This window comes from Barbus barbus (genome assembly GCF_936440315.1).
Source record: "Barbus barbus genome assembly, chromosome: 44".
NCBI lineage: Eukaryota > Metazoa > Chordata > Actinopteri > Cypriniformes > Cyprinidae > Barbus > Barbus barbus.
In genome coordinates this window covers 24,071,077-24,088,809 of record NC_136722.1, presented here as the reverse complement: position 1 = coordinate 24,088,809, position 17,733 = coordinate 24,071,077, and the positions used below count along the sequence as shown (strand labels likewise).

Sequence of the window (17,733 nt, the reverse complement as noted above, 5' to 3'; positions counted from 1 at the left end):
AAGACTCACACATGTTCATGCCGTATTTGATCAACCCCGCAGCATCACAACTTTCTAAGATGTACTGTGTGTTTCACAAACACACACACACACACATACATACACCCATAGTGACTCATACCCTTTCAATGACTCAAAAACACACATACATGTCACATGAACTCATTTACAACACTAACACACAGCAAAAAAACAAATTCTGACGTGTCGCCGCCGTATGTACAATGACAGCCCCATTCACGACTCAAATACACACGTATAGACACATATATACACACACTGTAAGAGAGAGAGGGATCTGATTTACCATAAACGACCAGACTGTACACACACACACACACACACACACATACAGATGATATATAATGTATATGAAAACATTGATTCTGCTCAACAGTCTGTCTGCTACCTCTTCAGAGCATCCATCTGCCTCTCTCGCTCTCTCTCTCTCTCTCTCTCCGCAGCGACAATAAAAGAACGGAGCAGCCGATACCTGTAAATGAACCAGACGCTGCGGTTCTGGGGACCGAGCGAGGGCCATGAGGATGAGAGGGAGAGAGGGAGAGACAGGTCTTTCTCTCCGTATCCCCCCATTGCCATGTCCCCCCCTCCTCAGAGTCCTCCTCCTCCTCTCCAGCCCCTCATCTCTCAGCGCACACAGCCAGAGGAGGAGAGAGAGAGAGAGAGAAAGAGAGAGAGAGACACCGAGCAAAGCGAGACCCTACACGCTTAAGAACGAGGGAGGAGGAGGGAGAGAGAGAGAGAAAGGGAGGGTTTAACAGAGCTCACATTCAGTCACTGCGACATTCAGAAAGAGACAGAACGAGGAGGGGTTGTGTGAAAAAAAGAGGAGGGAGAGAACGAAAGAAACTAGTGTGGGAGAGAAACATGCTTTAAAGGAATAGTTCACTCGAACAACAGAATCCTGTGCTCGTTTCAAACCTGTGTGATTCTTTCTAACGTGAAACGCGAATGGAGATGTTTAGCTGAACATTCATGCTGCTCTGTTCCATGAAAGCATACAGTGAGCTGCTATAGTCAAGCTCCGTAAATGGCATACAGTAATGTGGCCTCCTGAACTCATGAAGTGCAGACAGAAATGTAGCATTTGCATTCATGCAGTTGGCAGACGCTTTTATCCAAAGTGCCTTGTATTGCATTAACGGTACATATTTTAGAAGTACATATTTAAGTAGAAATGCATGCACTGCTTGGAAATCGAACCCATTTCATTGCAAACGTCAAGCTCTATTGTTTGAGATACAGGAATGCTCAATTTTAATTGATCAATTTTCCTATTGCAACAGGTTTGATGGCAGTAATGCCAAAAGTAATTTCTTGCAAGCTTCTGGTTTGTGGTTGCAGTTTTTGTTATAGACATAAAGGGCCAAAAACTGCATAAAATTATCTCAAATTACATATGTGACCCTGGAGCACAAAAGCAGTCTTAAGTAGCTCGGGTATATTTGTGTAGCAATAATAAACAATACATTGTATGGGTCAAAATTATCGATTTTTCTTTTATGCCAATAATCATTAGGATATTTAGTAAAGGTCATGTTCCATGAAGATATTTAGTAAATTTCCTACCGTAAATATATCAAAACTTCATTTTTGATTAGTAATATGCATTGCTAAGAACTTCATTTGGACAACTTTAAAGGAGATTTTCTCAATAATTTTTTTTTGCACCCTCAGATTCCAAATTGTCAAATAGTTGTATCTCGGCCAAATATTGTCCGATCCTAACAAACCATACATCAATGGAAAGCTTATTTATTCAATTTCTCAAAAATTGACCATTATGACTGGTTTTGTGGTCCAGGGTCACATATACTGTGGCCTCCTGAAGTCACACGACAGCGTTGCATCAGGAGCAGAATGAAATTGCATTGCATGCATTGCCTGGGAATTTAATTGCGTTGCAAACATCATGCTCTACTGTATGAGCTACAGGAATGCTTCATTTTAATTGATCATTTTTTTTCTATCATGGCAGGTTTGATGTCAGCGATGATGAAAGAAACCTCTTGATAGCTTCTGGTTTCCGATTACAGTTTTTGTTGTAGACAAAAAGGGCCAGAAACACCATAAAAATATCTCAAACGGAATATACTATGGCCTCATGAAGTCTTCTGATAGCTTTGCATGAGAAGCAGACAGAACTTCAACTTATATTTATTTATGTATTTGGCAGACACTTTCATCCAAAGTGACTAATATTGCATTCAAGGTACATATTTTATATAAAAATACATTTCTTGCCTGGGAATGGAACCCATAACAAACATCATTTTTTATTGTTTAAGCAACAAGAATGCTTCATATGAATTGATCATTTTTCCTATCATGGCAGGTTTGACGTCACTGACTGTTGTAGACAAAAAGAGCCAAAAAACTACCATTAAAAAGTCAGACTATAGGTTTGCGTGATGAGCCGACCAAAATGTTATATTTACATTTATGCATTTGACAGATGCTTTTATTCAAAGTGACTAATATTGCAATCAAGGCACACATTTTATATAAAAATGCCTGCAATATCAGCACGCTGTATTCAGGTCAGGTTATTACTACTTAATCAAAACAACCCAACTGCAGTTTGATTGATATTACTTGGAATGCGCACAAAAAAAAAACCATGATTTCTGAAAAAAAAAGTTTGGTTTTTGCAAATGAACTCTTCATTTATAATGTTACAAAATATATAAATTTGAAATAAATACAGTTATTCTGAACTTTCTATTCATAAACAAATCTTGGAAAAATATTTATCATGGTTTCCACAAAATTATGAAGAAGCACAACTGTTTTCAACATTGATAATAATCAGAAATGTTTCTTGAGCAGTAAATCAGCATATTAGAATGATTTCTGAAGATCATGTGACATGTAATGATGCTGAAAATACAGCTTTGATCACAGAAATAAATTACATGTTAACAGATATTCACATAGAAAACAGTTCTTTTCAATTGCAATAATATTTCACTTCATTACTGTTTTATTGTTATTTTTGATCAAAGATATGCAGATTTGGTGAGCAGAAGAGACTTCTTTTGAAAACATTGAAAAATCTTTCTTAAAAAATCTTTTAGATTCTTCAAAAGTAATAAAAAAAATAACAGCACTGTGGTTTGGAATGACACAAGGGTGAGTAAATAATGACAGAATTTTCATTTTTTGGGCGATCTATTCCTTTCATACAGAACCGGCGATAAATTGTGGGATTTTGATGAGTGGGTGAGAGATGCGAGTGGATACTGGTGTTCACCGCACACACTCGGCCTGCATGGCAACAGATGATCAAGACAGCTTATATGTGCACGGACACACACACACACACACACACACACACACACACATTTACACAACACAACGTATGCACACAATTATACATATCCACTGCAAACCGAGCCGTTTCAGCTGATGCCCGGTGCATGAGAGAGACATATCAGAGATAAGAGAGCGGCAGCGGCTCACACCGCATGTGTTAATATTCCACATGAGAGCCACAGATCCAAACATTGTTGTGTAATTTTTTGAAAGTGGCTGTGACATTTGCATACCCGTCTAGTGGAGGCAGAGACTCGCGTTTTGCACCTGCCAACCATGTTTGAAACAGGAGGAATCAGCCATTAATCTTTTATGTGGTGAATCCATTTGACCAAAACCCATCGACAGATTTTACTGGATCAACATGTACAGTTTAGTTTATACTTACACACACACACACACTTTATCACACAACCAAGCTAGAAAAACCATTTCTAATATAGAAGCACAGCACAACTGTGACACCACTTTAGGTTTAACATGATTTTAGTTCAGTTTTTAACATATATATTATATTATCATAGACAATTGTAAGTTATTTCTACAGTACCTTTTAGAAATTATGAAATATTAACTAATAATATGGGGGCACTAATATATATTTTTTTAATTATTACTTTTACTTAGCAAAGATGCAGATATTAAGTTGATCAAAAGTGACAGCAATTACATGATTTATAATGTTACAAACTATTTTTATTTCAAATAAATGCAGTTCTTTTGAACTTTCTATTCATCAAAAAATCCATATCCTGATTTACACAAATATATGAAGCAGCACAACTTTTATCAAGATGGATAAAAATCAGAAATGTTTCTTGAGCATCATATTAGAATGATTTCTGAAGGATCACTGAAGACTGGAGTAATGATGCAGAAAATTCAGTATTGCATCACAGAAATAAATTATATTTTAAAATATATTCAAATAGAGAACAGTTAGTTTAAATTGTAATAATATTTTACAATTTAACTGTATTAAATGTAGCCTTAAAAACATGAAAAAACACATCAACCCCAAACATTTATGTATGCATAATGTGTATGTGTGTGTATGTAACAATTTGTTGTTAAAAGAAAATAGTTCATTAAATATAGAATAATTTTAAATAACATTTAAATGAACAAATTATATAAATTAAATAGACAAATAAATGTTGAAATATTCAATTGTATTTAAAATTTGAACAACTGAATTCAGATTCCACACAGTTCCCACCTGGGCACTTCGAGACCGTCGTACGTTCCTACTGTGTAATGACGAAACAGCTTCCTCTTCGCCTTCTCATTGCGGCTCTCTGAAACACACACACACACACACACACAGTCCGACTGTTAGCACATGTAGGCGTGTATATCTGTGTAAGTGGAAGTGTGATGTATTCAAATTGATGTGATTTTGCATATCTGTGTGCTGTGTGCATGAAGATTATGTGAGTAGGCAAATCACCACAGGGAAAAGCTCTTGGGGACTCATAAAGGATTCATAAAGAAATGAAATGATTCACTATTGTGTTTCAGGATTACAGTTTGTTGATAGTTATTACATATAGCTTCATTTAGAACAGAAGTCCACATCTTTCATAGATCAGGAGAACTAGAGTCTCGGTTATCAACTCTGATATTTCTCCTATTCCTTCTATCGTCAAAAATTATTAGATGCCTTAAGGAAAACATTCACTTTTATATGAGCTGTCAACAGGTACAAACCTGTAAAACCAGAGTCTTGGGCTTTATACATTTATTTTTGAAGGATCAAAGGATATTTGAGACTGTTGAGACTTAAATAAATGCTAATTTATTTGTGCTGTATCTCGTTGTTATCTAAGAGACACAGCTGAGATATTACAGAGAGCCGAGGTGTGATTTGTATGCGGTACCTGTTTGCTGCTCCTGGTTTTGGGGCAGCACCTCTTCTACACAGTCAGCAGGAAACCAGCCTGTTCGGCCCTTCACTGTTCCTTCCCAGAATCCCCCTTCACCTACACTCAACACTGAGAGTGTTTGACAGCTTTAATACACCTTAAATATTCAAATGTTGATCCTCAGCTGAAGAGAATGACATCAAAAGACTTCTGACCTTTGACCTTGTCCCCTTTGCTGAGGCTGAGCTCACGCTCACCGTGAGCGGAGTGAGAACGGGTCACTACAAACACGCGACCCGGAACAGCGCTGTAGAGACGTTTCCTCTGACCTCCTCTACAACAGACACAAAAACACACAGTTAACTAAAATAAACCTATTAAGAGTCATTCTCAGTGAACGAAAAATAAAACTTGCTTTATTTCTTTATTTCAGTTATTCAATATAAATTAAATCTAAATAGAAAAAAGTGACAAAAAAACACAACTGTCTTAAGCTTTTGCTAAAACTACACAGAAACGTAAAAAATACTGAAAATGACTAAACATAATCTTAAACTACTACTAAATTTCTAAAACTAATACTGAAATAAACTGAAGCTATACAAAACTAATGAAAATGACAAAAACGCATACATTTAGATTTTAAAAAAATGAAACTAGAAATATTGCCTTTAGTAACTAATGGAAATAAATGTTTAAGCTGAAGGACAAAAATAACTAAAACTAAAACTGAAATAAATATAACGGAAAGCTAAATAGAAATATTAAAAAAACACTGAAAATTACTCTTAAACTACACTGTAAAAAAAATTCTGTAAAATTTACGGTAAAATACTGGCAGCTGTGATTACCAGATTTCTACCGTAAAAAATACGGTAGCAACATTTTAGGTTTTACGGTTTTAACTTAAATTTACAGTTAAATACCGTAATTTCTTTAACTGATATAATCTTAATATACCAACCTATTAAAGTACTGAAATCTGTTTTGTTCCTTTGAAATACAATGATAACCACCAAATGCGGGTGATGATGAGAAAGTCACATGATGAGCCAAAGCCCATCACAAGCAACTTTTAATTAATAGAATATACAGAAGGTGCACAGTGTCATTCACACAAGCACTAAACACCATCATGGTGAGACTCATTAAACTGAAATATGCTATAAACATTAATTTAACAACATTAGATGTAACATACAACCCTAATAAACATAACCGATAAGAAAAAACTAAGAAGAAACATAGTTATTTCAAAGAAAAAAACGTCAAATTCAAACAGAATCTGAAATGGAATGCAGGGAATTCTGGGAACGTCAGTTTACGGTTTTTCCCTGTAAATTTTACAGGAACTTTCCGTTAACCATGTAACAGGTTTTTACCGTAGCATTTTCACAGTTTTTTACCGTTAAAATCACGATCATTTTTTACAGTTTACTATTAAAAATTTTAAAACTAATACTGAAATAAATATAAATTAAAGCTATACAGAAATATTACAAAAACTAACAAAAATTACAAAACATCATAATAAATTTATACTTTACATTTTTTAACAAAAATTAGAAATATTGCCTTAGGCAACGAACTGAAATAAATATGTGTAAGCTAAAGTACTAAAATCACACAAATGAAAACAGAAATGAATATAAAGCTAAACAGAAATACACATAACACATAACAAAGTACTAAAATTAAAATTAATAAAAAAAGAAAAGCAATAACTAAGAACTGACATAACTAAAATTAACTCAAATGAAAATGAAACTGAATAAAAGCTCATTTAAAATGTCAATAAATACGTAAAAACAAATACGTAATACTCAAATAACACTGGGACACACAGAAGAACTAATGTGAACATACAGGCAAAAAGTTGTATTCCATCCAAAGTAATAAAAAATAGTGTAGGCGGGCGACTTTGTGCGTTAGTGCCAATGAATAATGTTGGCTCGGCTTTGTGTAATAGGGTAAGTTTCCAAGGATTTGGTGCAGGAATGTGATTGTAATAACTCCTTAGTGTTTGGATCTCATCCATTATTGAACACCGTGGGACCAAACCCTCATAAAACATCATTATTTCAAGGATGTTACCAAAATTTCAAGACTGGCTGGATCAAACGGAAAAGCAAAAGTTTAAAAATCCGCTTCTAGTCTGAATAAACTTCAAATGTACTACTGTATAGATGTACTAATGTTTTAGCCTGATGATTGATTCTTGCACACAGCAGAAAGTGTTTGTTTCTAAGCCACTGAGTAAGAATTAACTCAGTATGGCAGTGGCGCTTTGGCCAGCAGCCGAACAGAGCAAATCACGACGTGCAAAATAGTGAGTCAGAGCTTCTGTAATGTACCATAAGAGAGCAACAGAAATCAACGCCGACAGTTTAACATATAAAAACACCACAAAGGATCTAAACCAGTATTTACACTTGAAATTTGTCCGTATGATCACTGATATTTCTATGGTTATCAGTACCAGTTGTTTAGCTGTTCCCCTGATGTTCACACACTACTGAACAGCTCATTTATATTTATATAGATTAGATATAGATTGATGTATATATATAGTTATTTACAAAGCTTCAATGTACTGTTAAAAAACCAATATCATGCGTCCCTAATTCAAATAAATGAAAAGCAATATAACAGATATTACATACTTCTAAAATGAAAACAATTAAGATAAAACACTATTTGTTTACATGCATGTCATGTGATCATTAGCCAACATCTGAGAACCGCAAATTCATTTTTTATTGTTACATTATTTTATAGTACATGTTTAAAAAAACATGAAAAAACAGGCTTAATTTGCTTAAAGCAACATATAATTTTCTTTTGATTTTGGTGTATAATTTGACCCGAAAAAGTTCCTGACAGATTGAGATTGTTTGCTCAGCAAAGGGAAGTTTACCAGCACTGAAATCAAACGACAGTGTGAATTGAAAGAAAACAAACGTAATTATAACCCAGAGGCAAACTCATTTATTAATTTATGATTCTCATTTCCATCAGTTTGAACTTGGCTTAAAAAGCAGCTCATCGTGGCAGGAGCTGCTGTGGTTCGGTGTGCTTTAGGCCTGCTGAGAGCTGCTGATTGATTCTGCAGCACAGCCTGAACTGTTCTTCTCAGTCAGGAAGATCTGTGCAGTTTGTCATCATCAACTAAACTAGCGGCGCTTCTAAAATTTACCACAACACTGCAGCTTTTCCAGGAAAGAGACAAAGCACTACAATAGCAGATAAAAAAGTTTGCTACAAAGCCTCTCGTGTAAAGAATTACAAAGTCTAATTCATTCATTTAAATAAAATGCTTAATAAATTACAAATAATTATTTGAATGTTACTTTGGAAATTACCTTAAATAACTATAAGCAGAAGCAGTAAAATTATTAACTTGAAATAAATAGAAGCTAAAACTGAACTAAAATGAAACAAGAATAAATTAAATCTAAAACTAATAAAAATAACAAAAGCACAAAACAAAATGACGAATTAACTAAACTAAAATTAAAATAAAAAATGTAAATTCAAAATAGAAAAAATATAATATATAATTCAAAGCTAATAGTGTAATAAGTGAAATACGTTTTTGAAAATATTTAGTTTCAGATACATTATTTTTTTCTTTTATTAGCATAATTAATTAATATTAGTAACAGTAAAAGCATTAGTAATTAGTAATAGCATTAGTAATATACTCCCTATATTTTTGCACATTTAGCTGTATTATTTATTTCAATAACCTTTTTTTCTAATTAAATGTATTTTATTTTAAATCTCATTATTGTTTATTGATTTTATTCTCTTTAACATTTTAATTTTTAATTTAAATATGTAATTATCATTTATGCATTTGTTTTATTAATTTATTTTTAAATCTATTTAGTTTAGTGAATTGGTTCATTCAGACTCAATTACATAAATCAGTTTTCTAGGGGTTTTAGTGACTTTTGTTTAACCTGCCAAATCTGCTAAACAAAATAAAGAAATACAAAAATACAAAACTTAATTTTTTAAATCAGCACCACAAATATACCGTATACAATGGTCAAAATGGTCACCAGAGACAGATGTTGGCATCTAAACTCACCCCTGCCTCCCTCGTTGTTTTTGCTGCCTTTCCTCCGTCTCTCCTCCCTCTCTCCCTCGGGACGGGGATCGGGTCCGGGCTCCGCGGGGACTGCTGGAGCTCCTCAAAGCGAAAGAGGCCCGGCGCTGAGTCTGATTGAAACCAGAGAAAAGGAATGATTTGCGGACTGAAGTCTGTGCTTGCGTGTTCCCCTGATAGCCAGCAGGAGGTGAAGGGCTACCTGAGCAGGTGGCATGCTGGCGGCAGCGGCGGGAAGCACTACGGGATCCGTGAGCGTCGTCATCGTGTTCTCGCTCTTGGCGCGGAGCAGCGGGTGAGGATGCTGAAGGCCAGCCGTGATGGCTTGATTCAACATACCGTCCATAAAGAGAGGAGCGTATTTGGGAGTTTCTAAAAATGGAACTGATGGGAAAAGAATAAAAGATTAGAGAAGAAGAGATTATATAGAGATGGGCTCTGTTCCAAAACCTAGTGAGCTGCCTTGATCTCTACGTAGGCAGCTGCCTTCAAAGGACCTTCACAAGAAAGCGATTTGGAAAGACTACATAGGCAGAAAATAATGAAGTGTGTGAGAAATGCATCTCAGAACTGATTCAAATGGAGCTTGACTTTAGCAAGTTCCTAATAATGTTATTTTACTATTATTTATTTACTTTATTGAAATTTGTTAATATTTAGAATTAGTTTTATTTTTATATTTTCAGTTTTCATTTTAGTTTAGGTTTTATTAATGTACTTAAGTGTATATATATATATATATTTATTTCTATTTAGACTTTTATTTCAGATTTAATTTTAGAAATGTTAGTACAGTTTTTATTTTTTATTAAGTTTTTCATCTAATATTTTTATTTTACTTTTTATGTTAGCTTTATTTAAATGACCAAATATGCTTAATATATTTGAACAATTAATATATTAAAACTGGTAGATTTAGTTTCAGTTAACAATAACAACACTGGTATATGAGCTAATGATACAACTCTATAATAAATATAAATTAGAAATACACAATACACAAATATTGAGTAAAATGGTCTATTTTAATTAGATTAAATTACTGTTTATGAGCACCTTAAATTTTTTTTAAATTTATTTACTTATTTTATTTAAAAAAAATTAAATTAAATTTACCTACAATTTAATCTAACAGCTTGTCAGAATGCATTGTGGATTAATTTCTTTCAGCCATTACGCAAATTTTAAAAGTACACTTACCAACATCTGCATCATTGTGATTTTTGATGATTTCTCCGAGTTCAAAATGACCAGACATCACAGCAACCTGCCAAAAACAGCAATGCAATAGACTTTGCAACAATGCAGTCTTTAATATTAGGACAATCTTTGCAATTCTAGGAAACATGCACTCACTATTTATCTAAATGTCATTGTTTTGCTGGCCTTATGTTTAGTACAGTGGTGAAACGTCCCACATGCATGTACAACAGTAAGTGTTGATTAAAACTATTACCACACAGATACCTGGAAGGGGGTTTGGCCGTGTTTGTTCTTCATCTCCTTACTGGCTCCTCGATACAGAAGGACCCGGGCGCAGCTCTCCTGATTGAGCAGAGGAGATTCTTAAATCAAGATCCATTTACTTCAGAAGCAAAACGACATAAGATAAGAAGTGTGTTTTCAGGAGCTCAGTTTATGATGAAAAAAAGAAACATTTTGACAATGGGCTCAGAAAAATCTACTTAATTCAAAGGGAAAATTAATTTGCATTGCCCAATGACAGATATTTGCTCTTCTTTCACAAATAAACTCACTTAATTTTGGTCAATTTCGCAGAAAGCAAGGCTTCATGTCTTCATTTTGCTCCTTACATAAATGTATCTTGATTTAAGGATAATTGTTTTGGAAAACAAGACCAAAATACTGAGGAAGATATTCATTGTTTGCAACATTTAATGCCACGACTTCATGAATTTATGACCGATTTAAAACCTTTCGAAGGCCTTAATTTGTGGAAAGGCGAATTATGACTTTTTAAGAAACCCCGAATAAAGCTGAAAATAACGGAAAAAAATATTTTAATTAAATATTTTAAAATAAATATTAGAAAAAAAAATAGAAAATTTAAAAAAAAAATTTAAAAAATATTTAAGATAATTAAAAAAATTAAATACTTTATTTACTGGCAGATTACCTTGTTGTAAAGGGCACATATGTGGAGGGCAGTGTTTCCTGATGCATTCTGGGAAGAGGTGTCTGCCCCGTAGAACAGAAGGTGTTCTAAGTGTTGGGCGAATCCGTGCTGACATGCCTACAGTTGAGTGAACAAAACAGGTTAAAGAAACAAGACCACATCCACTTGTGGAGGAAAAAGTCAGAAGAACAAGGAAAAATCATAGGAACAACCAAAAAAATGTCAGTAAAGAGGTCAGAAAGTGCCATATCTTTCTGTTGTTGACCCTAAAATTATAATACATATTCTATACTTTTTCCCCAAATTAACATTATTATTGATTATGAATATATATTACAGTATAACCACAATATGCTTATAATTTAGACTTTGAATTACTTTTTAGTTTTATATTATCCACTTTCATTTTAATTTAAGTTTCATAGTTTCTCATATTTTATTAGTCTTTATTTTATTATACTGACCACTCGGCTCCAATATTATTTTAATATTATTGAGATATTATTTAATAAGTTTCTCATTTTTGTCTATGTAGTTATTAATTTTTATTGTTTTAGATATTTTATTTTAAAGTTTTAGTAAGTTTATTGGGTTTTATTTTTTTAATCGACCACTCTGCCCCAGTATTATTTTAGTATCACTGCTATTATATTTTTTATTAATATTTTTATTGGAATTAGTATTATTTTTATATTATTAATTTTCATTTTTTCACTTTTTTTATTATATTGAAACTCTGCCCCAGCATTAAGTATCATTGAGATATTGTTCTAGGTTTAATTCATATTTTTATTTTTATATAATCAATCATGTTTCTCCTATTAATTAAATTTGTTATTTATCTATGTAGTTTTTATTCCATTTTTATTTCAGTTTTTAAGTTAAACTAAAGGAAAATGTGAAATTTTGCCTTGGCAACTATAGCTGAAATAAATTTATTATTATTTTTTTTTTTCAGTTAACATTTATTTTAGGTAACAAAAAAGTTACTTGATGGTTTTAGTTTTAGCTTTAACTACACTGACCCCTCTCTAGACATTCAGTACTGATCATTAAAAAGCCCATATCATGAGTTTGAACTTCAAATTTAATTTCTCCTGATTGTTCTGCTTATGAGCCAGAAGCACACAATTAAATCTCTGACTTAATTTAGGAGTTATATATACATAATCATTGTGCTCTCAGGGTGTTGTGGGAGTCGTACTATGGTACCATTGTGTGTGGGGAACAGGCAGGTGCTGTAGGTGGTTGGGGAAAATGAATATATTCATATATTTACACAAACGGCTTAGAAAGAAAAGAGAAAAGAGCAGAGAATTAAAAAGAGAAACTTTTGTTTAAAACCAGGCAACAGACAGACAGCAGAAGACGATGAATGAAATGAGAGATGAGAGATGGGTACCTGTGAACTTCAACCTCTCCAAACGCCTCTTCATGTCTGATCTATGGAGAGAAAGAGAGACAGACAGCGGAGGACTATGGACAGTGTCTGACAGATGATTCAGAAGCACTTAGACGCTGTTCTCCATTCGTTGAAGACATGTGTTTACTGTGATTGGCCTGCAGGCTTCATGTGGGTTTGCTGACAGAAGCACAGTGAGCCTCATGACGTCGCTGGTGTGGTGTAGTGGTTATATCTCAGAGCTGATGTGCTGGAAGGCCTCTAGCCGTGCGCCATCACTGTTCTGCCTTAAAGCAAAGCACTTAACTGCAGGTTGCTGCAGGGAGACATGAGCTGTGATAAAACATCTGCTTAATCAGAGCTTCTGACACGATTCTGCTTCAGGATTTACATGATTTGGCAATATGCACAACCTGACACAACAATCCTGAATTTTTATAGTTTCACATACTCGGCAGCAGTGTTATTTCATTCTTATTTATATTTTTATATCATTTAAGTTTTTAATATGTGCTATTATCATTTGTATCCTTTTTTAATATATATATATTTCTTTAAATATTTTTTTATTTCTGCTTGAGTTTTAGTCATTTTAGTACATAATTTATATTATTGAAGTTTTAGTCATTTTATTATGTGCTATGTAAGATTTAATTTTAGTAATTTTGTTATGAATATTCTGTCATTAATTACTCACTCTCGTGTCGTTCCAAACCTGTAAGACCTTCGTGCATCTTCAGAACACAAAGTAAGATATTTTTTGAGAGCTCTCTGACCCTCCATAGACAGCAAGGGTCCTTACACGATCAAGGCTCAGAAACGCAGCAAGGACATCATTAAAATAATCCATGTGACATCAGGGATTCAGCCGTAATTTTATGAAGCTACGAGAATACTTTTAGTGTGCAAAGAAAACAAAACTAACGACTTTATTCAACAATTCGTCTCCTCCGCGTCACCCTGGCGCCTTATTAACATGGATACATTGTTTACATTCAGATCAAAGCGTAAACAATGTATCCGCGTACATACACAACGTATGTGATACTCTCCACAATGGCACCAGGGTGACGCGAAGGTGTTGAATAAAGTATTTTTTTATTTTCTTTGCGCACAAAAAGGCTTATTGGGAGAAAACTAGTTCTATGTGAAATCAGGCATTGAGCACCCCCATATAGCCCAAATGGCATGATCATAACCACTATTTGGGGTCACCCCTATTACTTAATTTATATTTTTTTGTATTATTTATGTTTTAGTAATTTTATTATGTGCTATTATCATTTTTATCCTTTTTAAAAATATCTATATAGTTTAATTAATTTTATTTCAGCTTTAATTTTAGTATTTATTTACTTCAAATTAAATCACATGAAATCAAAATGTATTTATAAGGCACTTTTAAAAACACACAATGTCCAAAAGTGTTGTACAATTTAAAAAATAAGTAAATACATATTACAAAATGAATTAATTTATTAAATAAAATAATACACAATAATAGAAAAAAAAATTGAAAAAATATAATTTCAGTTAGTAGCCAAAGCAATTTTCTCAGATTTTCATTACATTTTTTCATCTGATCTTCATCTTTTATTTTATTCCAGCTTAATTTCTGTTATTTCTAATAGTTTTAGTAAACAATAGCACCTCTATTTAATAGATTTAGTAAATAACAGAATCTATTTTTTGTACTGTACTCTGCTGAGTTTATTGTAATAACATATATACAGTCGAGCTTAATCAGATACAGATCTCAATAAATTAGAATGTCGTTAAAAAGTTCATTTTTTCTTTTAAGTTATTTCAAAAAGTGAAACTTTCATATATTTTAGATTAATTGCATGTAAAGTAAAACATTTCAAAAGTTTTTTTATTTTTATTTTGATGATAAGAGCTTACAGCTCATTTAAGTCAAAAATCAGTATATCAAAATATTAGAATATTTACATTTGAGTTTCAATTAATGACCATCTCTACAGTATAAATTCTGGGTATCTCTTGTTCTTTGAAACCACAATAATGGAGAAGACTGCTGACTTGGCAATGGTCCAAAAGACGAACATTGACGCCCTCCACAAAGAGGGTAAGACACAGAGGATCATTACTGAAAGATGTGGCTGTTTACAGAGTGCTGTATCAAAGCATATTAAATGCAAAGTTGACTGGAAGGAAGAATTTGGGTAGGAAAAGGTGCACAAGCAACAGGGATGACCGCAAGCTTGAGAATACTGTCAAGCAAAGCTGATTCAAACACTTGGGAGAGCTTCACAAGGAGTGGACTGAAGCTGGAGTCAGTGCATCAAGAGTCTCCACGCTCAGACGTCTTCAGGAAAAGAGCTACCAAGCCACTTCTGAACCAGAGACAACGTCAGAAGCATCTTACCTGAGCTGTGGAGAAAAAGAACTGGTCTGTTGCTCAGTGGTCCAAAGTCCTCTTTTCAGATGAAAGTAAATTTTGCATTTTATTTGGAAATCAAGGTCCCAGAGTCTGGAGGAAGAGTGGAGAGGCACAGAATCCATGTTGCTTGAAGTCCAGTGTGAAGTTTCCACAGTCAGTGATGATTTGGGCTGCCATGTCATCTGCTGGTGTTGGTCCACTGTGTTTTCTGAAGTCCACAGTCAACGCAGCCGTCTACCAGGAGATTTTAGAGCACTTCATGCTTCCTTCTGCTGACAAGCTTTATGGAGATGCTGATTTCATTTTCCAGCAGGACTTGGCACCTGCCCACACTGCCAAAGGTACCAAAAGCTGGTTCAATGACTATTGTGCTTGATTGGCCAGCAAACTCGCCTGACCTGAAGCCCATAGAGAGTCTATGGGGTATTTGTCAGGAGGAAGATGAGAGACACCAGACCCAACAATGCAGAATACTTCTGAAGGCCACTATCAAAGCAACCTGGGCTTCCATACCACATCAGCAGTGCCACAAACTGATCACCTCCATGCCACGCTGAATTGAGTAATTAAAGCAATTGGAGCCCCTACCAAGTATTGAGTACATACACAATAAATGAACATACTTTCCAGAAGGCCAACAATTCACTAAAAATGTTTTTTTTTATTGGTCTTATGAAGTATTCTAATTTGTTGAGATGGTGGGTTTTTGTTAAATGTGTGCCTAAATCATCACAATTAAAAGAACCAAAGACTTAAATTACTTCAGTCTGTGTGCATTGAATTTATTTAATACACGAGTTTCACAATTTGAGTTGAACTACTGAAATAAATTAACTTTTGCACGACATTCTAATTTATTGAGATGCACCTGTACATGTCGACAACAAAATATACTGTAGCAAGGAGCATTTCACCTTCATTTTTAAACTGACAAGCCTTATTAACTTTATACATGTATAGTTGCATTTTAGTGGTTACATTTAGCATGGCAACCCATTATTAAGTTACTACACAATAAGTAGCCTTTTTTTAATTTGGTTAAAGGTCTCACCATCTAACATATGATGGAAAAACATCTTCAACAGAGGATGAAGAAAGTCCAGGTGCTTACAAATACAGACACATTGATGACCAGGATGAAACATGCACAAATATGCACAGGTGTTTAGAAACAAGAAGGCGAAGAGCATGAGAGACTGGCATGTTATTCAAATTAAATTTGAATTTTTAAAAATTCAAAAATATCCACACTTGAATGCTCAAGTCCACTATTTCTAGTCATCTAATGCAGCAAACCACACGTTTTGTAATAGAAATATTGTGGGCCACATAGAGAGATGAAAAGAGAACCAAAAAAAAAGATAGAGAATGATGTGAATATAAACCAAAAAACACAGACACATGCATGCACACACTTTGATATTATTGTCTTGTGTTTAAGACAGTAAACACACCTGGTGTGACTCGTCCCAGCCGTTCTCGTCTCTGACGCCCAGCCATGCTCGGTAGTACAGCAGAGTTTCACAGCAGGACGTTTCACCCCCTGTCAGCACCGAGTGATACAGCGGCGTCAGTCCACAGCGGTCTCGATAATCTGGAGAAGCTCCCAAAGACAGCAGCGCCTAGGATCAAAGGCAGAGTAATGTATGTTAAGATTTACACAAACAAGCTGATTAAAGTTGCACTAATCGATCCTTTACAGTTGTCACCATCAGTTTAAACTTATAATTGAAATGGAGCTAAATGGCGCCAAATATAAAAGTTTGTTGACAATTTACTTATCCTCAGGCCATCCTAAATGAGTTTGTTTCTTCATGGAAACAGATTTGGAGAAATTTAGCATTTGCTCACCAATGGATGCTCTGCAGTGAATGGGTGCCGTCAGAATGAAAGTCCAAACAGCTGATAAAAACATCACAACAATCCACAAGTAATCCACACCACTTCAGTCCATCAGTTAACGTCTTGTGAAGCCAAAAGCTGCGTGTTTGTAAGAAACAAATCCATCGTTAAGACATTTTTAACATTTAAATATTGCTTCTGGCCAAAATAGAAGTCCATAATCCATAATAACGCTTCCTCCAGTGAAAAAGTCCATCTCCTGTTGTCTCTCACATCAAAATCCAGCCACATATTAGTTTAGAGCTGTTTTGGCTTGTAAACAGTGCTTGATCTGTGCAGATTTCTCTCCTGATTCAGACAAGATTACTTTTTCCACTGGATAAAGCAATATTACAGATAGAGGACTCATATTTAGTGACTCATCATTGATGGACCGGAGTGGTGTGGATTACTTGTGTGATGTTTTTATCAGCTGTTTGGACTCTTATTCTGACGGCACCCATTCACTGCAGAGGATCCACTGGTGAGCAAGTGATGTAATGATACGTTTCTCCAATTCAGATGAAGAAACAAACTCATCTACATCTTTGATGGTCTGATGGTGAGTACATTTTCAGGAAATTTAAATTTTTGGGT

General features: G+C 34.3%; 1 protein-coding gene and 1 gene segment (V, D, J or C); both read right to left on the bottom strand.

Annotated features, from left to right (window-relative positions):
• LOC306863410 (Ig kappa chain V-III region MOPC 63-like) overlaps nt 1-17,733 on the bottom strand; it is a 773,265-nt gene that overhangs the window by 178,932 nt on the left and 576,600 nt on the right.
• Nucleotides 1-17,733, bottom strand: part of LOC306863250 (SH3 and multiple ankyrin repeat domains protein 1-like) — a gene marked incomplete at both ends in the record, with an annotated part of 41,276 nt that overhangs the window by 15,342 nt on the left and 8,201 nt on the right. Inside the window, 9 exons of the mRNA XM_079406501.1 lie at nt 4,556-4,634; nt 5,217-5,330; nt 5,417-5,535; nt 9,298-9,428; nt 9,518-9,699; nt 10,516-10,582; nt 10,783-10,860; nt 11,453-11,569; nt 16,710-16,877. Of these exons, the coding sequence (XP_079262627.1) occupies nt 4,556-4,634; nt 5,217-5,330; nt 5,417-5,535; nt 9,298-9,428; nt 9,518-9,699; nt 10,516-10,582; nt 10,783-10,860; nt 11,453-11,569; nt 16,710-16,877 (1,055 nt within the window). The remainder of the gene's footprint in view (nt 1-4,555; nt 4,635-5,216; nt 5,331-5,416; nt 5,536-9,297; nt 9,429-9,517; nt 9,700-10,515; nt 10,583-10,782; nt 10,861-11,452; nt 11,570-16,709; nt 16,878-17,733) is intronic.